The sequence below is a fragment of the Scyliorhinus torazame genome, chromosome 7 (genome assembly GCF_047496885.1).
Source record: "Scyliorhinus torazame isolate Kashiwa2021f chromosome 7, sScyTor2.1, whole genome shotgun sequence".
NCBI classification, from domain to species: Eukaryota; Metazoa; Chordata; class Chondrichthyes; order Carcharhiniformes; family Scyliorhinidae; genus Scyliorhinus; species Scyliorhinus torazame.
The window spans coordinates 119137317-119165044 of NC_092713.1; the positions used below are offsets into that span (position 1 = coordinate 119137317).

The 27728-nt window shown below is 49.6% G+C and overlaps 2 protein-coding genes across 5 annotated transcripts in view; one reads left to right on the top strand and one right to left on the bottom strand.

Moving 5' to 3' along the window:
- Positions 1–17354, bottom strand: part of trmt13 (tRNA methyltransferase 13 homolog) — a 72104-nt gene extending 54750 nt beyond the window's left edge. Inside the window, exons 1-2 of the mRNA XM_072511391.1 lie at positions 17202–17354; positions 12993–13039 (exon numbers count right to left, since the gene is read on the bottom strand). Of these exons, the coding sequence (XP_072367492.1) occupies positions 12993–13039; positions 17202–17354 (200 nt within the window). The remainder of the gene's footprint in view (positions 1–12992; positions 13040–17201) is intronic.
- A 270-nt stretch (positions 17355–17624) lies between these two features.
- The window catches only part of LOC140426515 (spindle assembly abnormal protein 6 homolog), a 121834-nt gene continuing 111730 nt past the window's right edge, over positions 17625–27728 (top strand). For all 4 annotated transcript variants that reach the window (XM_072511383.1, XM_072511384.1, XM_072511385.1 and 1 more), the window contains exon 1: positions 17625–17752. In XM_072511383.1, the coding sequence (XP_072367484.1) occupies positions 17688–17752 (65 nt within the window). In that variant the 5' untranslated portion in view covers positions 17625–17687. The remainder of the gene's footprint in view (positions 17753–27728) is intronic.

The following is a 27728-nucleotide window of genomic DNA, read 5'->3' on the forward strand; positions in this document are numbered from 1 at the left end:
CTGAAGACCCCATTAATACCCACTGCACTTCACACCGTGCTCCCCCCTCCATCGCTAACTCCTCCGATCTCCCTCGCTGCCTCCCGCTTCCGAAGCTGGTGTGCCAGCATCCGGCTAGCCTTCTCTCCGTACTCGTACACCGCCCCTTGCGCCTTCCTCCACTGCACCTCCGCCTTCCTGGTGGTCAACAGGTCGAACTAAGCCTGGAGGCTTCGTCGCTCCTCGAGTAGTCCCTCCTCGGGGGCCTCTGAATACCTCCTATCCACCTTACTATCTCCCCCAATAGCCTCTCCCTCTCCCTCCTCTCCTTCCCCTCTCTTTGGGCCCTAATGGAAATCAACTCACCCCTGATCACCGCCTTCAGCGCCTCCCAGACCACCCCTATCTGCACCTCTCCATTATCATTGGCCTCCAGGTACCTTTCTATACACCCCCGGATCCGCCCGCTCACCTCCTCGTCCGCCAACATCCCCACCTCCAAGCACCACAGCGGGCGCTGGTCCCTCTCCTCCCCCAGCTCGAGGTCCACCCAATGCGGGGCATGGTCATAGATGGCTATCGCTGAATACTTCGTGTCCTCCACCCTCGGAATCAGCACCCTGCTCATTACAAAAAAGTCAATCCGAGAGTAGGCCTTATGAACATGGGAGAAGAATGAGAATTCCCTGGCCCCCGGCCTCGCAAATCTCCACGGATCCACTCCTCCCATCTGGTCCATAAACCCCCTCAAGCACCTTGGCCGCCGCCGGCCTCCTGCCCGTCCTAGACCTAGAGCGATCCAATGCCGGACCCACCACCGTGTTGAAGTCCCCCCCCCCATTATCAACCCCCTGTCTCCAAGTCCGGGATCCGGCCCAACATGCGCCGCATGAACCCCGCATCGTCCCAATTCGGGGCGTATACATTTACCAAGACCCTGCACTCCCTGCAGCTTACCACACACCATCACATACCTACCTCCATTGTCTGCCACGATGCTCAACGCCTCAAATGACACCCGCTTCCCCACCAAAATCGCCACCCACCGATTTTTTGCATCCAACCCCGAATGGAACACCTGCCCTACCCACCCTTTTCTTAGCCTTACCTGATCTGCCACCCGCAGATGCGTTTCCTGGAGCATGACTACATCTGCCTTCAGCCCCTTCAGGTGCGTGAACTCACGGGCCCGTTTGACCACTACGAAGCCACCCGACAGACAGAGAAGAAACATTGCCCAACCAACCGCACAATCCCCCCAAAACACGACACAACAGTCCCAACCATCCCCCCTCAGCATCCCCTCGTCCCCAGCCCTCAATCCGAGTCCAGCTTTTCGGCCTGAATAAAGGTCCACGCCTCCTCCGGCGTCTCGAAGTAATGGTGACGGTCCCTATAGGTGAACCACAGTCGCGCCGGCTGCAACATGCCGAACTTCACCCCTCTCCGATGCAGCACCGCCTTAGACCAATTGTACCTGGCCCTCTTCTTAGCCACCTCCGCGCTCCAGTCCTGATAAATCCGGACCTCTGCATTCTCCCACCTGCTGCTCCGCTCTTTCTTGGCCCACCTTAAGACACATTCTCTGTCCACGAAACGGTGGAACTGCACCAGCACCGCCTGTGGCGGCTTGCTGGGCTTGGGCCTCCTCGCCAGCACTCGATGGGCCCCCTCCAGCTCCAGGGGCCCCTGGAAGGCCCCCGCGCCCATCAGCGTGTTCAACATGGTGACCACGTAGGTTCCGACATCCGATCCTTCCAGCCCCTCCAGGAGACCCAGAATCCGTAGATTCTTTCTTCTCGACCGGTTCTCCATGTCCTCGAACTTGGCCTGCCATTTCTTATGGAGCGCCTCGTGCGCCTCCACCTTCACCGCCAGGCCCAAGATCTTGTCCCCATTCTCCGAGACCTTTTGCCGGACCTCCCGGATCGCCACCCCTTGGGCCGTCTGAGTCTCAAGCAGCTTGTCAATGGAGGCCTTCATCGGCTCCAGCAGCTCTGCCTTCAGCTCCATGAAGCAGTGCTGGAGAAACTCCTGCTTCTCCTGTGACCACTGCGCTCACGCTGCCTGCTCTCCACCCGCCTTGGTCTTCCTCCCTCGCACCTTTCTCTGCTCCAATTGCACTTTTTTCACCTCTCCACTCCTGGTCCAATCCATACAGTGCCGGGGGAATATTGCTGTCCCCTTCCCACACTGGGAATCGTCGAAAAAGTACCGTTGGGGGCTCTAAAAAGAGCCCAAAAGTCCATTTCTAGCAGGAGCTGCCGGACGTGCGACTCAGCTCCGCATAGCCGCAACCGGAAGTGTTCACAGACTACTTCAAGGATTAACTGTGAAAATTACAAATGCTTCAATAAAATATTTTCTAAAAAAACAAATTACTAAATACAAGAACGTGTTGCCTTTACAATGCTTGCAATATCTTTCCAATCTTGTGTAAGACTCCCAACTGTTTGGATCCCCGAAAGGCCAATAACACTGAAAGTGTTAAACATCATACAGGTTTAAATTAAAAACCTAACAGGCTCACTAGGGCTGCTGCTTGCTAGCTGGTACATTTTTAAACAACAAAACTAATGATTGGAAACTAGTTGCTACAGCACAGACCATCTATTATGCAGCTGCCGCCCATGTGTGTCTTACAAAACACTGGACAATGGGATGGGAGTATAAGTACCACAGCTCAGGCATATCTTTATCTCACTCATGTCTAGCAGTTAACAGATAAGAAGAGACAATATGTGCTTGGCGATATTATAATACATACATGCCTTGAATATGATTGGTAATTCTACTCATATGTAATACATTAGGTGATCCTAATTGTTAGCTGTGGATGGACACAGATAACTTTTAAACAAATGTATTCTTTTGATTGTTGTATGTTAATTACATGGTTGGAAAGACCAAGTTACACAACATGCAGATTTACAATGTTATCGTCCATAGGAATGCTCCTCAATTGCACATTAGCTGAAACATGGTCAATAATCGACTAAAGCTGGTGCATTTCTTTCCAGTCCAAAATAACACGGCTTTATTTCTGTAAATGGGGTTGAAGCAAGACTTTAAGATGTTGCTGAAAGGGACTTCCAGTGACGGTGATGTGCCTTGCAGATGCACGTCAGGAGGCTCTCCTCCAGACCACAACCAAATAGGCACCTTTAGTCAAAATTAGCCTGAAAATTCAGACTGATCTCACCCACAATCAAGAAAGGGAGAGGATAGGAACAACATGCCAGCAAACGGGAGCTCAAGAGGCTGCACAGACAGCAGGAGCGGAAGAAAAGGCCCCGAGCAGCGGGTGGACAAGGGATCCCTGGCCACCCCAGAGAGAGGTAGACCGAGGACCCAAACCCCACCGCCCGAGATAGATGGAAGACATTCCTGACAAAGGAACTGATGGCGATGAGGGAGGGGATTAAAGTGGAGATCCAGGTGGCAGTGACAAAGGCGTTTGGCACCATGCAGACGGCGAACGATGGGGAAGAAGTTGGAGGCTCAGAGGAAGACAATCCTGGAGCTGGAAAAGGCATTGATGGACCAGAGCGACAGGATTGTTGCTCTGGAGGCAGAAATCAAAAGGTTGGCAGCGACCCAGGGAAGCCTGAAGGGCAAGGTCGAGGACCAGGAGAATAGGTTCCGATGCCAGAATATCCAGGTCGTGGGCCTGCCGGAGGGGATCGAGGCCAAGGACCCGACGTGTTATGTGGCCCAGATGCTCGGCAACCTAGTCGGGAGGGACAGCTTCCCCATCCCCCCCGTAGATCAACAATGCACACAGATCACTCCAAACAAAGCCCAAGGCAGGAGAACAGCCAAGGGCAATAATTGCAAAACTGCATCGTTACCAGAATCATGAGAGGATCCTGCAGTGAGCAAGGCAGACAAAGGCGAGCAGTTGGGAAGGACAGAGAATCCGGGTCAACCAGGACATTCGGGCAGGCCTGTGCAAAGCGCAGGGCCGGGTTCAACCAGGCGAAATCGACTCAGTACAAAAGTGGAGTGAAATATGGAATGCTATTCCCAGCCAAGCTCTGGGTCACGTTCCAAAACAAGGAACATTATTTCAACACCCCGGGAGAGGCGGATGGGTTTGTACAGACAAACGGCCGGGACAAGGGTCAGACAAGGCAGCGCTGAGGACGAAGCAGAGGAGGAAACAAGGAAACAAAGATCTATGATGGACGCATACTATGTTTGCGCGGGACTGTACTGCCTCGCTTTGAACAGAAATGTCAGACCACAAAGAAGGGCGAGGGCAGCGGAACGCAGGAGAGGGTGAAGAGGAGACAGAGGGAACAAATATCTAGCGGGCATAGGAAAGGGGTAAAATCAGCCCCGGGAGGGGGGCCACCACACTAGCGGGGAAAGCTAGCACCAGGAAGCACGAAAGCAAGGGGGCCGTGGCGCACCTCCTGGCACGCAGGGAGTGCCTGGCAGTGGGGAGGACCACAGGGGCAGGGACGGGGAATCTAAGGGGGGAGATGGGGAGGGGGTACATAGGCGGGGGGGGGACACAAGGGAAATACAAGGATAAGAAAGGGATGTTCTCAGATTGGCTTCAGCGGTAAGGTGCGGGTTGAGGGAACACGATGGCACCGCAAGCAGCCATTTTAGACGTCCCTAAACAAAGGGAAAACCCAGAGAGCATGGGCACACCCACGTGGCGTACACACAGTCGGTGGCCATGTTGGGTGTCCCCTCGACAAAGGGAAACCCCAGAGTGCAGGGGCCCGGCCTCATGGTGTGAACGAAGACTGCGGCCATTTTTGATGGCCCCCTAACAAAGGGAAACTCCAGAGTGCAGTGGCGCATGCACCAGGTAAGCATGTTTGATCCTGCAGGAAGGGGGGGGGGGGGTCAGAAACCCCCCACCAGGATTATCACCTGGAAAGTTAGGGGACTTAACAGCCCACTGAAAAGATCCAGAGTCTACGCCCATTTGAAAAGTTTGAAAGCCTACATAGTCTTCCTTCAAGAGAAGCACCTGAGGGAGAAGGACCTACTGCAGGTAAGGAAGGGCTGGGTGGGACAGATGTACCATTCATATTATGGGATGAGGGCTAGTGGGGGGGGGGTAGCCATCCTGATTAGTAAGAGGACGGTGCTTACAAAGACGGTAACGGACCTGGGGGACAGTACATCATGGTCAGCGTGCCCTAGACGGGGCACGTCCCAATAGTCCTGGTAAACGTAAAAGCGTCCAACTGGGACGACATGGATTTTATAAAGAAGATCATGGCGGAAATCACCGACATTGACACCCATCATGGGGGAGGGGGGGGCACTTTAACTGTGTACAGAACCTTTGACAGACCGATCGAACCCCAGAATGGGGAAAAAGATAGGCATGGCTAGGGAACATTCTTTTTTTTAAAACTTTTCAATACTTTAATTTCAATCACAGCATTTCAAGCGATCACAGCATTACATTTTCCTCATGTTTAAAGTCAGTGTGTTGTCACTGCAGGAAACTGCTCGCACGCCTGATCAGCGGAGAGTGTGACACAAACTCACCACTTGTTGCAAGGGTGTGTCTCTCTGCTCACAGCTTGGATCCACTTTAAAAAAAAATGCAATGTTTTGTAAACCAGCTCCCTGCTTGACACAGGAAACATTTATAGATGATGAAGCCTGTTATTGGAGTGAATGATGAGGCAAGTACCCAACTGGCTCTCAAGCAAGTGCTAATAACCCTCCTAAATCAAGTGTACCCTCACCCAGAGTGTGTGTGTGCTAGACCCGGCATTATAGCTCCAGCCCGCACCCCCCCCCCAACCCAAAATTAGCGTAACAGTTTCCCCACCACCTTACCTGATTTCAAGTCAATTAGCTTTCCCCTCGGGTACTCCCGACCCCTCCTGTGGCCTCTCCTGCTCCCTTAGAGAGGTTTGCTAGTAACCTCCATTCCTAGGAGGATCCCACAACCCCCCCTCCCCCGACCCACAAGAGTTGTCTCTTGGTGTGTCCCCAGAATCAAATGCATTCTGGGTGCTCACGTTTTTGATGATTGGACAGAATTGAGGCAGAATTGTAACTCTCAGCAACGCTAACAGATCATTTTTAAATCGTTCAGCTCCCAAACCTGACCCCACCACACCACTCCTGTTAAACGTTTGTCAAGAAACATGAACGGAGGACACAGAGTTCAAATGCATGTCGACAGGAAGCAAGAAAAGAAAAAGCCTGGGATCCAAAGTGATTAACACACATGATAAGGATTCAATCTATATAAAGTGATAGTATTGCTGAGCAAAAGCTTTTCCAGGACTGTAGATGGGGCAGAGGATCTCAGTACAACGTTAGAAGGATATCGCATTCCATTTTACATTTAAAGTCCCAATTGACCCAGGAACTTGTACCCAGCACCAAGATATGGAATTGCCTTCTCCGATATTACCTTTGTTACTTTGATATTAGCACAAGTTAAAGCTCAGTGGAGGATACAGACTCACAGCTACAGTTAAATGACCAACTGAGAACCATTTAAACGTAACAAGCACAAAATATAAATATGTCAGCAATAGGAGGAGCGAAGAGTTTGTTTTAAGGTTCAAAAGTATTTATCATCATTGGAAGTGAGGGTGGGCGGAGGCGTGGAATGGTCAGAGCTCAATGGAACTCCCTGCACTCGGTTGCCTAACCATTTACTCTGCTGCGTAACCATTCACGCAGATCGCCAAATCTCCGCGTGGTCACTTGGGCAGGTTAGAATCTGAAAGTGACAGTAATGATCATCCGGAAAATCTGATTAGTGTTGGATTTGAAATGTCGAAACATTCTAGCTATTACATTAGGTGGTCCCAGGGAGTGTGCACTGTCTAGCTCTGCCTGCGGACAGCTGAGCAAGGTTCTACAGTAGAGGGAGGGGTAACAGCAGAGTGGGAAGGGGTGGGTGGAATGGAGGGGCGGGAATACAGGCACAGCAGGAAGAGGAAGAGGATGAGAAGACGGCAAGGGGAGGAGCAGTTGGAGGTCACATCAATGTTCCACATTGGCGCCTTGCTCAGCAACACCCTGTGGATTGGCTGGTTTATGCCAGGATGTTTCCTTGAAATGAAATGAAATGAAAATCGCTTATTGTCACAAGTAGGCTTCAAATGAACGCAAACCAGCTGTTCCCTGACCACAGGATGAAGTTCATGAAGCCAAATATCTGTGGAGAGAAAGAAAATTAACAGGTCATTTCCAGTCACGGTGAACTGTGAACCCCTAACCTTTAACAGAGGCGGGAATGGAAATGGAGTTCCAGCAGATTTTTAAGTTTTTAAATGTTTAAGGCAGGCACGCAGGCCAGAACTTGGAATGTTATCAGAGGCAATAAAATGGCAGCTGATCTGCTCCCGAAGAGGGAAAATATTCCGGCTGCAAATGGAAAGTCCACCTGTATCCACAGGCGACCCTTTGTAGGAAGAAAGGACCTGTTGCAAACTGATGCCAGTTTTCGGCTCATCTTGCCCCCAAGCAAGAAGGTGTAGGTTCCTGCTCCAGAGGGGCTAGGGAACATTCATGGAGCAGATGGGGGCAGTGGACCCATGGCAGATCTACACCCCGGTGAGAAGGAATTCTCATTCTTCTCACCAGTACACAAGGTATACACCCATATTGACCTCTTTGCAGTGGGGAAATCAGTGTTTCCGGACATAGTAAGAGGGAAATACTCTGCGATAGCCATCTCCGACTATGCTCCACATTATATGGACATGAAGTTGGAGACGGGCAGTGCCCAACGCCCCACATGGAGGCTGGACATGGATCTCTTGGCCGACAAGGCCGTCTGCCAGAAAAGATCACAGGCCATAGGCGAGTACATCACTAACAACCAGAATGGGGAAGTCTCACCTTCCACGTTCTGGAAGGCACTGAAGGTGGTGATTAGGGGGGAGATTGTAACCTATAAGGCATGCAGGGATAGTGAAGAGAAGGCGGCCAGACAGTAACTGATCGACTCCATCCTGGAGGTCGACAGAAGGTACTCCCAGGCCCCGACCGTAGAGCATCTGACAGAGAGGAAAAAACTACAAATGGACTTTAACCTGCTATCCCCCAGGAAGACAGTGCACCAACTCCACCAGGCACGGGGGACCTTTTATGAACACGGGGAGAAGACTCGCCTGTTGGCTCACCAGCTGAGAAAGCAGGCAGCCATGAAGGAGATAGCCCAGGTAAAGCACAGCAGAGATGGACAGGTAGCCGAACCAAAAAAGGTCAACCAAGCATCTGAGGCATTCTACTGGGGACTGTACACCTCCAAGCCCCCCGACAGGGACGCAGGGATGAAACAGTTCCTCAATGGACTTGGCATGCCTGTCATGGGGGAAGATAGACGGAGGGAGCTGGAAGTACCAAGAGGACTAGGAGAGGTCATAGAGAGCATCAACACCATGCAGGCGGGGAAGGCGCCGGGACACAGACTTCTATAAAGAATTTGCACCAGCTCTGGCCCCGCATCTACGGGAGATGGTCGCAGACTCGCTAGCAAGGGGCACCCTGCCTCCTACGTAACACAGGTCACCATATCGCTGATACCCAAGAAAGACAAAGGCCTGATGGAATGCAGATCATACAGACCCATTTCGCTGCTTAACGTAGATGCAAAAATACTCGTGAAAATCCTGGCCAAGAGACTGGAAGACTACCAGAAGTGGTCGCAGAGGACCAGACGGGTTTTGTCAAGAGTAGACAACTAACTGAGAACATCAGACGGCTGCTGAATGTGATACTGACCCCATCCGGGGAGAGAAAACCCTTGGACACAGAAAAGGCCTTCGATAAGAGTCGAATGGAAGTGTGTCACAGAGGTCCTGGAGTGGTTTGGGCTAAGGACGGCTTTCACCTCGTGGGTGAAACTCCTGTATGACGCCCCCAAGGCGAGCGTTCGGACCAACACCACCAGCTCGGAATACTTCCAGTTGCACAGGGGCACCAGACAGGGATGCCCGCTGTACCCACTTCTGTTCGCCCTGGCAATTGAACCCCTGCCGATCGCTCTGCGAGACGCAAGAGGCTGGAAGGATATCTGTAGGAGGGTCTACCATTCAAGCTAGCCCAAAACAAATTCCGCTGCCTGGGGATCCAGATAGCCCACAACTGGACACAGATCCACAAGTGGAATCTGACCAGTCTGGCGGAGGATGTTAAAAAGGACTGACAGAGATGGGATGCACTCCCGCTGTCTCTGGCAGGGAAGGTGCAGACGATCGAGATGAACATCCCGCCAAGATTCCTCTTCCTGTTTATATCCACACTGATCTTCATCCAACAGGCCTTTTCCAAGCAATAGATAAAATCATCTGTGGTATCCACATATTCCCACCAGCCATGCTAGACGCCACTTTAAGAAGTGGAGACATGACAGGAGGACGCTAGTGGTTAGGGATTTCCACGTGGGGGACAGATTAGCCGAGATGAGCTGACGGAGAGACTGGAGCTACCGAAGGGATAGGAGCTCCGACATTTACAAATCAAAAACTTTCTCCTCAAGGAGATGTCGAGATACTCTGGGGCCCCCGAGAGACACATTGCTGGAGGAATGTGCAAGGCTAATCCTGTGCAAGGCTAAGCCTCAGGCAGTTTAAAGTGATGTACAGAGGGCACCTAACCGGAACCCGAATGAACAGGTTCTTACCGAAAGTGGACGACAAGTGTGAAGGGGACACGGGAAAAGACCGAGGAGGGGGCCAGAGGGCCCCCCCAACAAAGCCATAGGGGCAACAACAACAAATACAAAATTAAAGACAGTCTACAACATCTACGACGGAAGAAAGGGCCCAAGACGGAACCTGAGCAACGGGGGGGGGGGGGAGGGGGGGGGGGGGGCTGATGAAAGGGGAACATGTAAATTGTACATATGAACCGTCTTGCTCACCTATTGTATAGTGTACAGATGCAAAAATTCAATAAAAATACTTTTTAAAAAAAAAGATGTTGCTGAAAGGCCAGCACTTATTGCCCATGGCTGACATGTCCTCACTGCAGTTGTTGCAGAACCTTTTTAATGTCCACAATATTTCTGGAAATGCCTTATGGAGATTAGATCACTGGTAATAGGATTCCTAATGCTTTGCACAGTAGCGTGGACAACTCCTCATGATGGCTTTCCTTCCTATCCCACAGCTCATTATTGTTCTCCTAGACAGTTTGTCTTTTTTGCCTTTCCCAGAAAATTACATGGCTTCGGGTGTGGAGGGGTTGGGAAGGAGGAGGGAAGCAGTGGAATGCTCCAGCCATTAGGTGTGTTGCGAAATGGATCAACTGGTCTTCTGCTTCTCATAATTTTCTTATGTTCCTATTGAACAGGGTGAACTCCTCTGTGGAGACAAGGGCGACAATACTTAAAACACAACAACGTAATGGAAGTAGGGAAATAGATAACTGTAGACAGTACAAAGTTAAAAAGGGATTTATGCAGGTCAAATGCACTGGTGGAGTATTTCTAAAAAAGAAATCTGTATACAAATTAGAGGCCTTATAATTTTATACTGATCATAGAATTCCTACAGTGCAGGAGGTGGTAATTTGGCCCATCGAGTCTGCACCGACCCTCTGAAAGAGCACCATACCTAGGCTGACTCTCCACCTAACCTGCATATTCCTGGACATTAAGAGGTAATTTAGAATAGCCAATCCACATAACCTGCACATCTTTGGACTGTAGGAGGAAATCGGAGCACCCGGCGGAAACCCATGCAGACAAGGGGAGAACGTGCAAATTGCACACAGTGACCCGAAGCCAGAATTGAACCCAAGTCCCTGGCGTTGTGAGGCAGCAGTGCTCACCACTGTACCACCGTGCTGCCCCACTGATGTTGCATAAGTTACAATTTATGCACAATATTAGTCAAGAAGAAGAAAATACTTAAATAGACTTGTCAGACTACAGTTAAACAAGAGATGGGATTTCTTACTCAGCAACTAACTTCATCAGCTTCACTATTATTGTTTCTTCTGGCCACAGACTATTTTTTTTCCTAGTGAAACCGAGCGTTCCACTGTACATTTCAAATTTCTATGTGTTGACATTGATATTCTTTCTTTTCATCCTTTGTTATTATATTAAAAAGGATGTTTTGCAGTCCTGAAGCTTTTACAATTTTTAAATTGTTTTCCTCTTATTTTAGCCATCCATATGCAAGTCTGCTCTCTGGAGTAAGTAGTGTGTACTACGTCAAGAAGAATGTATCATTGCATTCAATATATTAACATATTTAACACTTTTGTGAAGAACATTGATTCAGTAAACCCAACATTCCAAACAGCTAGTGACAGAGTGCTATCTGTTTATAGAAACTTGCAAGAGGGAATAACTATTATAAGTTGGGAAAGGGGGCAGTGGTGCCTGTTATAAACCATTTTACTTTAAACATTCAAATCAAATACCTATCGATTGACTTTCCTTGTAACTCTTTGCTTGCTTCTTGTTCCAAAGTTTTACATTCAAATAATAATTATGTTTTAAATATAAGGTAAAGTCCGATGATCTAAGAAAAGGACCACACCTTACCACATGTCTAGGAAAAGGCTCAAAGCATTTACATACAACAAATCACTTTTAAATTGCAACAACTTCTATTATACAATCAAATATAGAAAGTATTTTCCACAAAGCAAGAACCAAAAAGTAATTAAATAAATGGTCAGTTAATCTGTTTTCAGTGTTGGCGGCTATGAACAAATTCTCCGTTTGGGAGACAACGTTCTCCCGGCGGAGCTGAATCGCACCTGATTTGCGTTCACACTGTTATTACAAATCAGGAACGCGAGTCACAATCCTTAGCCATGCAATTTTATGCATGGCAAGGATTGCGAGGGATTCCCTATGGAATCCCACGGGCTGGATTCTCCGCCATCGGGATGCTCCATTTTGCCGGCAGCCCGGGGATTTCCTGACAGTGTGGGGCTGCCCCACAATGGGAAACCCCATTGACCAGCCGGCGAAATGGAGTATCCTGCCGGCGTGCTGAACCAGAAATCTGGCGCGGCAGGACGCAGAATCCAGCCCCACTATCGGGCTGCCATTTTGAGCGGGTGGCCCAGTAGTGAAGTCCGGCAGCTGGGCCCCCTCTCAATGCAATTCAAGCCCCCCCCCGCAGGATTTTCTGAGTCAGCTCCTCCCCTCTCCCACAATACGAGGGTGACCTGATCCCCCCACCAGAGACCCCCTAATTAGAGAGAGACCCCACCGGAGGCCCTCTAATTAGAGAGCCCTCCTGGAAGTACCCAACTGTGGGAGCTTCCAGCCAGCGCATTCTGGAGGAGGTCTCTCTTAATGAGGGGTCTCTGGTGAGGTTCTCACTAATTAGGGTTCTCGGGAGGGGGGGGGTCTCTTTAATTAGGGGGTCTCTTTAATTAGGGGGTCTCTCTAGATAGGGGGTTGTTGGTGGGGGTGGGGTGGGAATGTCTTGCAATGTGAGCGTGTGGCCCTCCGATGGACTTTGGGCAAATCCCTTAAAGAGTTACCTCCTTGACTCACCATGAAGTTCACCACGTCAGCGCTACGTTCCTCAAGACCTGCACCAATTCTTGCCCAGAGGACTGGAGAATCATGCGGGCCTGGAGAATATGGTACCCGGCCCATTAATAGAATGCGAATGGATCCCGCTGGCGCAGGGCGTGAACCTCAACCCTGTGCCAGAGGGAAACAGAGCATCAGAGCAGTCTCATTTTTTGTTCGACACTGTATTGTCCACTGCCTGCCATTAGTGGCAGAGTTCCCGATGTGGTGAAGAATCCAGCCCAGAATATTGACTCGGACAGCTCTCCCTATTTCGAACATTGCATTGGGATTTTTAATAATGTCCTAAACCAGTGATCAGGCGGTCAAGACCTTGATCCAAAGGATTGCACTCCCTCAGCATTTTCAATTGTATATTCAAATCCTGGTGTGGGACTCAAATCCACAACCTCCTGACTAAGAATGAGTGCTACCAACTGAGTTGAGTTGACCATTTAATTAATCTTTAACGTGGTTAAAACACACACAGGAGTTAATTTCTGCCCATTGTACTTACTGTTTTGGGTCAAGGGGACATGGAATTCTTCTTCTTTGGTTTTCACCCTGCAAGAAAATTTCAAAAAGATTTAACTTGAATTGACAAACTTTTTAAAATTAGGAAATTGGTAACAGCAGTTAATGATCCACATTGCTCTGGACATTTCAGAATGTTTTTCAGAGCTCAACTTCGGAACTAGTGTAAAATAGTTAAATTTTTGGAGATTGACTTTAAACAGTAAAGGATAAATATTGGACATTTACACCAATTCAACACCTCAGCCATGGGACCATTTTGGTGCTGTCAGGTTTCGCATGTCATTGTATATATATTACATCAAATTATAAGCGGACTAGAATGTCCTCTAAATAAACATCAAGGTGACTAAATGCTTAATTTTTATGGCCCACACAAAACTCTGAACCTTTGCTCTTGACTGTAGATCTTTCCCTAGTTGCTAAATCAAATGTAAGCAACCTGCATGCAATCTCAACATTTACTTTCGCACAAATTATGAATAGGACCTCGGACAAACAGAATAAATGACAGGCAGTGAAACCAAAATTGCAGGAATAGTAAATAATAATCTCGCTTCAGTATTAATTAGGAAGACAAATCAGGTTGACCTGAGATTGGAAGATGACATTAGAAATGGGAAAATCAAAATTTTAACAAAATAAGGAGAAATATTAAATTAATTAATCAAACTGAAAGACCATAAATCCCTGGTCCGAATGGATTGTATCCATGCATTTTAAAGGAATCTATGGGAGAAATAGCAGATTATGCATTTTTAACAATTTGTTAGAAAAATGTGCATGCTAGTAGACTTACAATTTAAGGTCGAACATGTTCAGCGAACTATAGACAGTTAGCTTAACATCTGTGGTGGGAAAGATAATGGAATCTCCTATTAAAGGAGAAAATGGAAAAACATCTAGAAACAAACAATATAAAGGTAAAGTCACCATAGTCCTGGATGATCATGGGCTGCTTTCCTCTTTGAGGGTTGAGTTGACTGGTGGTGGTCTAACCTGAAGATCACCACACCTCAGGAGGGCAAGGTTGGGAAGGTGGGCCTTCATGAATAACCTCAGCCCGTACGGGAATTGTACTCGCACTGGTGCCTTATTCTGCATCACAAACGAGCTGTCTAGCCCACTAAATGAATACAGTACGAAGTCTTACAACACCAGGTTAAAGTCCAACAGGTTTGTTTCGATGTCACTAGCTTTCGGAGCACTGCTCCTTCCTCAGGTGAAACAAACCTGTTGGACTTTAACCTGGTGTTGTAAGACTTCGTACTGTGCTCACCCCAGTCCAATGCAGGCATCTCCACATCATCACTAAATGAATAGTTAAACATGGAAATCAAAATGAATAAACTTGCTTGACCAATCTTATTGAATTCTTTGAGGAGGTGACAGAGAGTAGGTAAGGGTAATGTAAAAGATGTGATACATCAAGATTTCCAAAAAGCCATTGATAAAGCACCACATAATAGATTAATGAATAAGGTCAGAGCATGCAGGGTCGGGGCAAGTAGCAGCATGTTAGTTGGCTGCAAGACAGAAAGCAGTGAGTAAAGATAGCTATTCAGAAAGACACATTGTGGGAAATAGGATCCCAAAAAAACAGTGCCGGGATTGCTGTTGTTCGCAATTTGTATTAACAATTTAGACTCTGGAATAGGACACACAACTTCTAAATATGCAAACACCAAATCAGAGGGATAGTCAACACTGGAGTGTAATAAATTATAGGATATTAATTAACATTTAATGATGTGTTTCTATACCCTTACGACCTTTTGCTCCTTTGCTTATTCTTATTTTCCAGAGATCGCACAGGCGCCTCATTCTTCTGAACAAATTGCAACATCTGCGGCACAGTGGCTAGCACTACTGTCTCACAGCATCAGGGACCCAGGTTCAATTCTGGCCTTGGGTCACTGCCTCTGTGGAGTTTGTACGTTCTTTCAGTATCTGCGAGGGTTTCCTACAGGTGCTCTAGTTTCCGACCACATTCCAAAGATGTGCGTGGGTTAGGTGGATTGGCCATTCTCAGTTGCCCCTTAGTGTCCAGGGATGTGCAGGTTAGGTTATGGGATCGAACGGGGGAGTGGACGTAGTAGGGTGCTCTTTAGAAGGGTTGATGTGGACTCGATGGGCCGAGTGGCCTCCTTCTGCACTGTAGGTATTCCCTGATCTCACACTTCATTTATATTGAAGTTAATTTACAGAACAAGTTTATTTATGTTTATCAATAATTTTTTTAAATTGGACTGGATTACGGACAAATAGCAGGGATGTGGGTTGAAGCACAATTATTCTTTCAAAGAGTCAGCACAGACAGAACTGGCTACATTCTCTGGACAATGAGAAGTGATTGAATTGAAACATCTTAAAGGATTTGGCAGGGTAGATGCTGAGAAAATGTTTCCCTGCTGAGGAGTCTAGAACACAGGATCACAGACTCAGAATAAAGGGTCAATCATTTGGACTGAGAGGAGGAGAAATTTCTTCAGAGGACTATGAATATTTGAATGTATTTCCCCAGAGAACCATGGACGATCTGTCACTGAGCACATTCAAGATAGGTTGCTAGATTTTTTGGGAATCAAGGGATATGAGGATAGTGTGGGAAAGCGGGTTGAAGTAGATGATCAGCTAATATCTTATTGAATGGCACAGCAGGCTCAAATGGCCTACTCCTCTTACTTCTCATATTCTTATGACCGGTGTACTGTGCTGCACGTTTCTATGAATGTATTCATGCAAGTCTTCCTCAGCATCAATTACACCTCCCAACCGAAGATTGAATAAATGTATACAGTGATGCTTGTGTAAAGGCTTGATGTGTCAGCCATGGCTGAGTTGGTAACACTTGTACCCATGAATCACAAAATTCCAAGTCCCATTCCAGGACTTGAGCGCAAACGTCAAGGTTAACACTCCAGTGCAGTACTGAGGGATGCCACACTGTCAGAGATATTGGCCAGGATTCTGTGAATCCCTTCTGGGGACTATGTCCCCACGCCGGCGGGAGAACCGGAGCCAACCACTCCGGCGTCAACAGCCCACGAAAGTGTGAAATTCTCCACACTTTCGGGGGATAGGTGGACGCCAGAGGGGTTGACGCCGTTCCAGCCGGTGCCGAAGGGTAGGCGCGAGTTCGCACTTGCGCCGAAGTGATCTCGCGCATGCGTGGAACTGTCCGGCATATTTTGGCACATGCGCGGGGGGTTCTCTTCTCTGCGCCGGCCATTGCGGAGCCCTACAGGCGCCTGCGAAGAAGAAGTCCCCCACGGAACAAGCCCGCCCGCAGATCGGTGGGCCCCGATCGCGGGCCAGGCCACCGTGCCCCCCCCTCCCCCCGGGGGTCGGACCCCCCCACGCCCCTCCCCCCAAAGGACCACCCCCGCCAACTTACCTGCCAGGTCCCACCGGTACACGAGTTGAGCGATTCACGCCGGTGGGACTGGCCAAAAACGGACGGCCGCTCGGCCCATCGGATCGCCGGGTGGGCCGCTGCCAACGGCCCCCTAACCGGCGTGGCGTGAATCCCACACCCACCCGAAAAACGCCACCGGAGTCAGGGCGGGATTCGCGCCACCCCCCGGGGGATTCTCCGACCAGCGGGGGGGGGGGGGGGGGGTCAGAGAATCCCGCCATCACCTTTCAGATGAAAGGATAAATTGAGGGTCTTTTGGACGGAAGCAAAAGATCCCATTACACTATTTTAAAGACGATAAGGAGAGTTATCCCTTGTGTGCTAGCCAATATTTATCCATCAATCAAAATTGGGGGAAAAAAATCTGGTTTGTAACACTGTAATATTATTTGTAAAGAGCTAGGAACTAATTGTTATGTAAACATGTATTCCAGGGTACCACATTTCACGGCTGTACTGCAGTTATGCACTCAGTAACAACGTTATCAGTTTCTGTCGATCAGCCGTGAACAGCCAAAAAACACCGGAGAACCTCCAGCATTTTGAGTCTAGAGGGTGAGAACCAGAAGACACAACAATCATATTGCAGTTTGTGGGAACTTGCGGTGCAAATTAGCTGCGGCATTTCCTACATTGCAAGTTATTTGACTTCCAATGTATTTGCTATAAAAGGCCTTCGAGTGGTCTGCAGGAAAAGCGCTACATAAAAGCAAGTTTAAGAAAATATATCAAAATGTTCATTGTCCTTTTCTAATTACTGGGGAGATGGCATACTTGACTATTTGGTGCCGTATTCGCATGCTCCCCACAGAGACGCTTCCCCTCCGCAACGATCATTTTGCAATATCTCTTCTTCTTTTGCACGAAGTACCCGCATCTCCCTGGCAGAGGCGCCTGGATGCCATTTGCAGCCCTCTCGCCGGTCATGTTGGCAGCGACTCCCTCACAATCCCCCGTCAAAACAAAACAAGGCCCGCTTTCCAGATTGATCCGCCCCCACGGACGCGCGAAACAAAGTGATCTGCGAACTCAGGACGGAGTTCCGCCAAGTTAACGGTCGGTAAGGCGCTTTGACAGCTTGTATCGCCCGGCGTGGAAAAGAAAGGTCCACGGCCGGACCAGCTTTACCGGAAGGAGCAGGGGCCGAAGGTTAAAAGGCAAAGAGCGGACAGGCGCGGCCGGGCTCCGCCCATCCCCCCCGAGCACCAACGGCGGTGCGCGAGGCCGAGGCGCCAAGTTTTGAATGTGGAGGAATCTGCCATGAGCCGGCAACTCTTCAGTGAGATCGTGCGGATCCTCGTTAGATATAAAGACTGCGAAGAGAGGTGAAGTGGCCGCTCTTTAATCGGGTCGGGGGGGCTTTAAAGCCACCCCGATTGGGGACCGGTAATCTGATTTAAATTTTGCACCCCAGTTTATTCAGCAAGGTTTAATGTAGTAGTTTAAATATCAATTTAAATGTCTCACTCAATGGTCTGGAGCTTCTGTTTATTTAGTTCAAAAATGTCGCCTATTTTCCCGCCCCCTAAAATGAACACAGCCCCTTCTCTCTGGGTTTGTGATCAGTTTCATTCTTCTTGATCCAGATCCTGCAGTTTCCTGACGTTGCCAGCTTGGCTGTAAATGGCAGTGGCGTCCTGCAGTAGGGTGCGCACTGTTGCCCTATCTCGAATGTAAAGTCAAAGCCTCAATCTTACCACTGGTGAGCCAGATTTCCTGGAGGGAACGCTCACCTGAATGGATCCATTACTTGGCTCTACCCAGTGGTATCTTTCCAGCTTTTGGGGTAGCACTAAGTTCTGGGGAAGATTTGTGAGACATGTCCTTGTTAGTGTTGTAGTTTGCACCTGTATAATATAACAAATGTAAATGTTAGGGTCGCAGTGTAGCACAATGGTTAGCACTGTGGCTTCACAGCGCAGGGTCCCAGGTTTGATTCCCCGCTGGGTCACTGTCTGTGTGGAGTCTGCACATTCTCCCCACGTCTGCATGGGTTTCTTCTGGGTGCTCCTGTTAACTCCCACAGTCTAAAGACATGCAGGTTAGGTGGATTGGACATGCTAAATTGTCCTTAGTGTCCAAAAAGGTTAGGAGGGGTTATTGGGTTATGGGGATAGGGTGGAAGTGAGGGCTTAAGTGGGTCGGTGCAGACTCAATGGGCTGAATGGCCTCCTTCTGCACTCTTTTGTTCTATGTAAGCAATTCTTGGCACAAGCCTACAGAGAGGAAAAATAGAACTAACAGTGTTGTCTATTGTTATACATTTGTTGGTTCATGCAAGACTGCTCCTTGCTGAGACTTTGAAAGGAAAGAAAATGAAAGTTTAAAAAATTCATGGGTGGAATCTCCCCAACCCCCCCCCCCCCGCCGGGTGGGAGAATCGCCGGGGCGCCACGCGAGTCCCACCATGCCACCCCGGCACCTGCACGCGATTCTACCACCCCACCCCCAAATCGGCACGGCGAGAATCACGGCTGGGAGGCTCGCCGTTTGTAACGGGCGAGCGGCGATTCTCTGGCCCGAATGGGCCGAGCGGCCTGCCCAACATGACTGCTTCCCGCCGGCGCTGTCTACACCTGGTCGCTGCCGGCGGGAACAGTGCGGGAACGCTGGGGGGGTTTCCTGCACCGGGGGTGGCCTCCTGCACCGGGGGTGGCCTCAAAAGGAGTCTGGCCCACGATCGGTGCCCACCGATCGGCGGGCCGGCCTCTCTGAAGGAGGACCTCCTTTCCTCCACCGCCCTGCAAGATCCATCCAACGTCTTCTTGCAGGGCGGCCTCGGGGAGGACGGCAACCACGCATGCGCGGGTGACAGCTGCGTCATTTACGTGGTGCCGCCCGGCGTGCATAAGTGACGCGACGCCGCTCCTAGTCCCCTGGGGGTGGGAGAATAGGGTTCTGGGAGCGGCCTCCAACGCCGGAGTGAAACACTCCGGTTTTCACTCCGGCGTCAGGACTTAGTCTCCCGATGGGAGAATTGCGCCCCATACTTCCTTGATGTCTGAGGTGAAATTTTGGGAAATTTCTACATTCAATATGCTGTCAGCTCATTGTTGCTTTACAAGTACATTAAGGGTAAAAGGATAACTAGGGGAAAAGCAGGGCCCATTAAGGACCACAGTGGTAATGTGTGTGGAGCCAGAGGATGTAGGTAGGTTTCTGAGTGAATACTTTGTCAGTGTTCACTTGTGAAATGACAGACGGACTGTAATACAATTAAAGAGATTAACATAGGCACAGAGGAGGTTCTGAGTGGTCTGGTTGGCTTAAACCTAGACAAATTTCCAGGGCCAGATGAAATGTATCCCATGTTGCACATTGGCAATTTTCCAATGTGGTACCATTATTCAAGAAGGGATAAACCAGGAAACTTCAGGCCAGTCAGTCTAACTAACCTCAGTGGTGGGGAAACTATTGAAAGCAATTCTGAGAGTCAGAATTAATCAGCATTTGGAGAGGGAGGGATTAATCAACCACAGTCAGCATTGTTTGGTTAAGGGGAAGTCATGTCTGACCAACTTTTTTTTTTTTAAAAAAATGTTTTTATTCTCCATTTTCACATTTTCCTTCAAAATTTACACCCCGCCCACAGACATTAAATGGTAACAAATACAAAATCAATCCCCTTAATAATAACAACAATCCCATCCTCCCACCACCCCAAACAACGGCCCACCTGTCAATATATGCATCCAATAAAACAAACCCTCCCACGGTGGAAACAAAAAACAGGAGAAAAAGAAAAAGGAGTCCGGGACCGCCCATGGTCACCATTAACCTATAGAGTCATCCCGTTACCCCCCCCCCCCCATCCCATCATCCCCCCCCCCCCCACTCAACGCCATCCAACCACCGAAAGAGTACCGTACATGATACCCAAGAGTTGTAAACACCCCCACCCCCCCCCCCCCCCCCCCCCACCCCCTCCAACTCCTCCCGTCCACTGCCTCCTGTAAAACTCCTCCCCCCAACCTCTGTTCCTTCCCCCCCCCCCCCCCCCCAACTTTCCACCCCGGCTAGACCACTCGGACCCTGTTCTGCCAGGCTCCAATGGCCGCAGCCCCTCCCCCCACCTCACTCCCGTTCACTGGCCGGCTTAAACCGGCCAGCATGGAGGCCCCCGCCCGGGTCCCTTTCCCTCTTGCCCAGCCCTAGGAAAGCCCAGAAATCCCCTTTTAGCACACAAACCCCGCATATCCACCTACACCCCAAAGAGCCCTCATTTCGAGTGAAAGTCCCATCACTTCCCTTGTCCAAATATATACAACATTGGCTCCTTTAGCCCATACACCCACACGCAGTGAAACAAAAAAAGGAAGAAAATACAGTCAGTCATGAGGTCACATCGGCACATGGCCATTTCTCAATTTTTCAATTCTGCCACAGTCCTTCTGCCTTGGCAAACTCCTCCGCTGCTTCCGCCGTTCCAAAATAAAAGTCCTTGAGCTTGTAAGTCACCCTCAGCTTCGCTGGATATACAATGCCGCACTGCACCTTGCTAATGTACAGTGCCCTCTTCACCCGGTTGAAGGCAGCCCGCCTCCTCGCCAGCTCCACCGTAAAGTCCTGGTATACACGTATACCAGCTCCAGCCCACTGCACCACCCGCTTCTGCTTGGCCCAGCACAGGACCTTCTCCTTTGCACTGTACCTCCGGAAGCACAGAGTCACTACCCTTGGCGGCTCATTCGCCTTTGGTACAGGCCTCCACGACCGGTGAGCCCGATCCAGCTCATATCAGGAGGGATCCTCCCCCTCCCCCAATAGTTTTGCCAGCATCGCGGCAAAATACTCAGTCGGCCTCGGTCCTTCAACTCCTTCGGGTAGCCCCACAGTCCTCAAATTCTGTCGTTTTCCAGGTCTTCCATTTTTCCTCGCAGATCCTTGTTAATGTCCATCACCTTCCGCATCTCCTTCCCCATCGAAGTAAGTTGATCACTGTGCTGTAATAATGTCTCCTCCACTTCCTTCAGCGCCTCCCCTTGCTCTCACACCTCCGCTACTGCGCTCGCCACCGCCGTCGTCACCGGAGAAATCGCCTCCTCCACCAACACACTCAAAACCTCCCTCATCTCCTTCCTCAATGTCTCCATGTATTTTGTAAACTGCCTTTTGAATTCCGCAGCCATCACCGTAGTTATTTCTCCAGCCGTAAGCAATGCGGCCTCACCTGGTGCTTCAGCCTCCATTTTCCTTGGTGACCCCTTTCCACTCCCGACAGACCTTCAGCTGTTTTTTTTACCGCCGTTCTTTTGCTCACCCTCGACATTTTTCTTTACTGTGCCTTCACTGTGCCTCCTCTGTGCCTTCTCCCTGCTTTTGCCGCCTCCGTGGACCCTGGCTTAAAGCCCAGAAAATGCCGTACCCGAACGGGAGCCCTCCATTGTGCGACTGCCTCCTGCCCGCTGTCACCGGAAGCCATGTCTGACCAACTTGATTGAGTTTTTCAAAAGTTGACCAGGTGTGTAGATGTGGGAAATGCATTCAATGTAGTCTACTGGGACTTCAGCAAGGCTTTTGATAAGATCCTACGTGGGAGACTGATAGCAGAGACTGATAGCAAAGGTAAGAGCCCATGGGATCCAAGGAAATTTGGCAAATTGTATCCAAAATTGGTTGAGTGGCAGGAAGGAGAGTGTGATGGTCGAGGGGTGTTTTACTCACTGGAAGCTTGTGTCCTGTTGGGATCAGTGATGGGGCCCTTGCTGTTTGTGGTTTACATAAATGATTTAGATATGAATGTAGGAGGGTTGATCAGTAAGTTTGCAGGTGATACGAAAATTGGTGGGGCGGTAAATAGTGAGGAGGATAGACTTCGTTTTCAGGAGGATATAGACGGGCTAATCAGTGGCAAATAGAATTCAATCCAGATAAATGTGAGGTGATGCACTTGGGCAGGTTAAACAATGTAAGGGAATACATGCTAAAGGCAGGAGGGATCTTGGTGTGCATGTACACCAGTCCCTTAAAGTAGCAAAGTAGGTGGATACGGTGGTTAAGAAAGTATAGGGTATACTTGTTTTTATTAGCTGAGGCATAGAGTTTATTAATAATAATAATAATAATAATCTTTATTGTCACAAGTAGGCTACATTAACACTGCAATGAAGTTACTGTGAAAAGCCCCTCGTCGCCACATTCTGGCACCTGTTCAGGTACACGGAGGGAGAATTCAGAATGTCCAAATTACCTAATAGCACGTCTTTCGGGACTTGTGGGAGGAAACCGGAGCACCCGGAGGAAACTCACGCAGACATGGGGAGAACGTGCAGACTCCGCACAGGCAGTGACCCAAGCTGGGAACCGAACCTGAGACCCTGGCACTATGAAGCCATAGTGCTAACCACTATGCTACCGTGTTATGCTGGAACTGTATAAAATGTTGGTAAGGCCACAGCTAGTATTGTATGCAGTTCTGTAATCCACATTATAGTAAGGATGTGATAGCACTGGGAAGGTTGCAGAGGAGATTTACCAGGATGTTGCCTGGCTGAAGAGTATTAGTTATGAAGAGCAATTGGATAGACTTGGGATTATTTTCCTTGGAGCAGAGGAAACTGAGGGGGGGGAACATGATTGAAATGTATAAAATGTAAGTGGCATAGATAGAGTAGAAAGGAACAAACTTTTCACTTTGGTGGTGGGGTCAATGACCAAGGGGCAGGAGGTTTAGAGGGGATGTGAGAAAATACTTTTTTACCCGGAATGTGGTGGGAGTTTGGAATTCGCTGCCTGAAAGGGTGGTGGAGGCAGAAACCTTCATAACATTTAAGAAGTATTTAGATGTGCACTTGCGAACCCAGAGCTTACAAGGCTAAAGGCCAAGTGCTGGAAAATGGGATTAGAATGGTTAGGTGGTTGCTTTTGACCGGCGCAGACGTGATGGGCCGAAGGGCCTTTTCTATGATTCTATGACTCATCTGGGGTTAATGCTCCTGATACAATTAACTCTACTGGATGTCTGCGTGTGTGTATTTAGGTGGTTTTATTTATGGCACACCCATGTATATCTTGGTGAGGGATGCATGTCCATTTAGGGGTGGGAATCATGGAAAGAAAATTTAACAAAAGACATTAAAGAAGCTCTGACTATTGAAGCAGCACGCTTCAAAAACTAGGAGCTAGGACCAAAATTAAAGAACAGGCCCTCGAGGGTTATAATCTCTGGATTACGGCACGGTGGTGTAGTGGTTAGCTCTGTTGCCTTATGGCGCTGATTGAGCGAGAGAGGACAGAGTGCCATACGAGAGGTTTTTTTTATAAATGTTTTTTATTGGGTTTTTGAACAAAGTATGTTTACCGTTATGTACACAGAATTTAAAAAAATAAACAAAATAATATATATATACAGAGAAGGGATCACACACACGCACAAAAAAAAATTTAAAATAAAATAACTGGTGGGGTATTATGCAGTAGCTCAACAACAGCAACTCTGTACAATTGGCAATATTATTTTTAACACATAAGTAGGCATCAGTTTGTGGGGGGGGGGGGAGGAAACTGGGGAGGTACATGTACATTTGGGTGCTGGAGGGCATAGAGGGCAATACGCAAATGGATCTGGTGTCGGCGTTGATACTTGCTTCTCCCGGATGGTTTTCGCTGCCGTTGTCGTCTCGCGTTCACTTCCGCTTCAGCCATTCGTTCCGTCTTTCGCCCGTATTTTCCTTGCTCTCTGCTCCTGTAGATGTCAAGTTTATTATCGTTTCCCGTGCCCTCCTTCCGGCTGTCATTCCCTTGCCAACCCCACTTCCCCCCCCCCCCACCTCTCTGGTTCCCCTCTATTGTTCCCTGTCTCCTCCCTCTTTCCCCCCCCACTTCTGCCCCCTCCCCCCTTCTGCTGCGGTTCGCCTTCCTTTTCTCTTAGGTTTAGCTATCCCTCCCTCTCCCGTCTCGGCTACTTTCCCCTGATTATTGGCTACCTGGCTATTCTCCTGCTTGTTCGTTGGCCACAAACGGGTCCTGGAACAATTGGGTGAATGGCTTCCACGTTCTGTGGAAGCCGTCGTCTGACCCTCGGATGGCGAATTTGATTTTCTCCATTTGGAGAGATTCCGAGAGGTCGGACAGCCAGTCTGCAGCTTTGGGTAGTGCTGCTGACCGCCAGCCGAACAGGATTCTACAAACTGATTAGGGTGATCAGGGAGGCAAGGGCATCCGTCCTCCTCCTCCTCCCCAGGAATAGATCTGGCTGGTCTGTTACCCCGAAGACCGCCACTTTCGGGCATGGCTCCACCCTCACCCCTACCACTTTGGACATTGCCTCGAAGAATGCTGCCCAGTACCCCGCAAGTCCAGGACAAGACCAGAACATGTGGGCGTGGTTAGCCGGGCCTCCTTGGCACCGTTCACATCTCTTCTCCACCTCCGAGAAGAACCTACTCATACGAGTTCTTGTTAAGTGGGCTCTATGTACCACTTTTAGTTGCGTCTGGCTGAGCCTTGCACACGTGGAGGTGGAGTTGACCCTATGCAGTGCTTCGCTCCAGAGTCCCCACCCTATTTCAATCCCCAGGTCTTCCTCCTATTTCTTTCTTGTTGTGTCCAGTACGGTGTCGGCCCTTTCTACCAGTCGGTCATACATGTTGCTACAGTTCCCTTTATCTCGGATGTTTGCGTCCAGTTACTCTTCCAGTTGCAGGCACCTTAGCTCGTTCCTCCTGGCTAGCTGGAATTTCTCTGTCAGTTCGTCCAGTGTTGCGATCCTACCGTCCATATATAGGTTCCTGACTGTCAGTATCCCTCCGTCCTGTTCCCACTTTTTAAAGGTGGCGTAAGTCAGCGCTGGTGTGAACCTATGGTTGTTGCAGATGGGAGCTTTGTCCGACATTTTGGTGAGGCCAAATTGCTGCCATAGTTGGTTCCAGGACTGGAGGATGGCTATCACCACCGGGCTGCTGGAGTGTTATTTGGGCAGGGATGGGAGGTCCCCTTGCAGAAGACGTGTTCCGTGCGCACCCACTCGGCTTCTGGCTCCTTGATCCATCCCCTTATTCGCTCGGTTGTCGCCGCCCAGTGGTAGAATTGTAGGTTAGGTGCGGGGCCAGTGCTGTCGCAAATCTTTTGTATAAGTCTGCCGGGACCCATCTGGTCCCGACGCCTTCCCCGTCTGCATGGAGCTAATGCTGTCCATGATCTCTCCCAGTGCGAGCGGTGCTTCCAGGCCCCGTTTTCTGCCCTCCCCCACGACTCGTATGTCCAGTCCATCAAGGAACCGTTTCATCCCGGACTCTCCCGTTGGGGGCTCTGAGGAGGAGCTCTACGGTCGGGGCCTCAGAGTATTTATGGTCTACCTCCAGTATGGAGTCGACCAGCTGCTGCCTAGCTGTCCTTTCCTCCCTATCTCTTCGCGCTTTGAAAGCGATAATTTCCCCTCTTACTACAGCCTTTAGTGCTTCCCAGAACGTGGAGGGTGAGACCTCCCTGTTTTGGTTGTTCTCCGTATACTCTGCTACGGCCTGCGATATCTTTTCGTTGAAGGGCTTGTCCGCTAGTAGGGCAATGTCCAACCTCCATGTGGGGCGTTGGGCCCTGCCCGTCTCCAGCCTCATGTTCATGTAATGTGGGGCATGGTCGGATATCACAATTGCGGAGTATTCCACTTTGTCTATCCCCGGAAGCATCGTTTTACCCACCACAAAGAAGTCAATTCTGGTGTACACGTTGTGCACTGGGGAGAAGAAGGAGAACTCCTTCTCCCCTGGGTGGGTGAACCTCCAGGGGTCCACCGCCCCCATTTGTTCCATAAAATGACCGAGTTCCCTTGCCATGCTTGACGTTTTCTCCTTTTTGGAACTTGATCTGTCAGTCGTTGGATCCTGTACACAGCTGAAGTCCCCACCCCCATGATTAGTCGGTGCGTCGGGGATTTCTGCCATAGTTTTTTTGATGAAGCTCGTGTTGTCCCAGTTGGGTGCGTACACGTTAACTAGTACTACCGGTGCCCCATCCAGGACCCCGCTGACCATGACGTACCGTCCCCCTGGGTCCGTAACCGTCTTTGTCGCTCTAAACATCGTCTTCTTGCTGATCAGTATTGCCACCCCCCTGGCCCTCATCCCATAGCAGGAATGGTAGGTCTGCCCCACCCATCCCTTTCTTACCCGCAGTCGGTCCTGCTCTCTCAAGTGTGTCTCTTGGAGGAAGACTATGTCGGCTTTCATATTTCTTAGATGGGTGAGGACTCTGGATCTTTTCACTGGGCCATTGAGTCCCCATACATTCCAGGTGACTATCGATGGGTTTTTTTTGTCCCCCCCCCGCTCCTGTGGGTCCCTGCGCTCCGGGGTTTCCCTTTGTCCAGGGTGCACCTGACATGGCTGCTCACTGTGCGTCTGCCACGTGGGTAGTCCCCTGCACTCTGGGGTCTCCCTTCGCCCAGAGGCCGTACTGGGTGGTTGCTTGCAGCGATTCCTTGTTTCGAGCCCTTGGTTGTGGCACTTTGTAGCCCTATTTTTTTTCTCTTTCTGGCCTTGTTTGCCCCTCCTTCCCTGTGTCGTCCCACCCCCCCCTCCGGTCCCTCCCTTTCCCCCCCCCCTTTTTCTCCCCTCTCCCGTATACCTCTCCTTTGTCACTCTTTCCGCTGTTCCTATCCCTGTTTGCTCTCCCACCTCTGTTGAGTGGTCCCCCCCCCCCCCCCCCCCCCCCCCCGCCTGGCGCCGCCCCCCCCCCCTGTTGGGGGCGTGCTGCGGCCCTGCTTTGTTGCATGCCTCCGGCGCCAGCTCTCCTGCTAGTGCGGTGGCCCCCTCGCGGGGGTTACTGTCTCGCTTCTCCCTTGCCCGACCTCTACGGTTTTCTACCCGCTCTTCACCATCCTACCCTGCACTCCTCTCGCTGCCATACCAGAGTTTTAGCGTTGGGCAGAGGTAATTATACAGGATTATGAGGAAAGAGTTGGCCCAAGTAGACTGGGCACAAATAATTGAGGGTAGGAAAGTTGAGGAACAATAGCGGATGTTAAGGGAGATAGTAAACCTCTCAATTAACGTATATTACTGAGAGGAAAAGGAATTGTAAAAGGGATAAAAACGTTCCATGGCTAAGCAAGGTAGTCAAGAAGGACATAAAGGCAAAAACTAGGGTATATCATACTGCAAATGTTAGTGGTAGACTGGAGGATTTTGGGGTCAGCAAAAAGCTACTAAAAACAAGAATCAAAAAAGCTAAGATGAACTACGAAAAAAAACTAACAGGAAACATAAACCAAAAGCTTCTATAAGTATATAAAGAAGAAGAGATTAGATAAAGTAAATGTTGACCCATTAGGGGACAAGACTGGTGAGGTAATAATGGGGAACA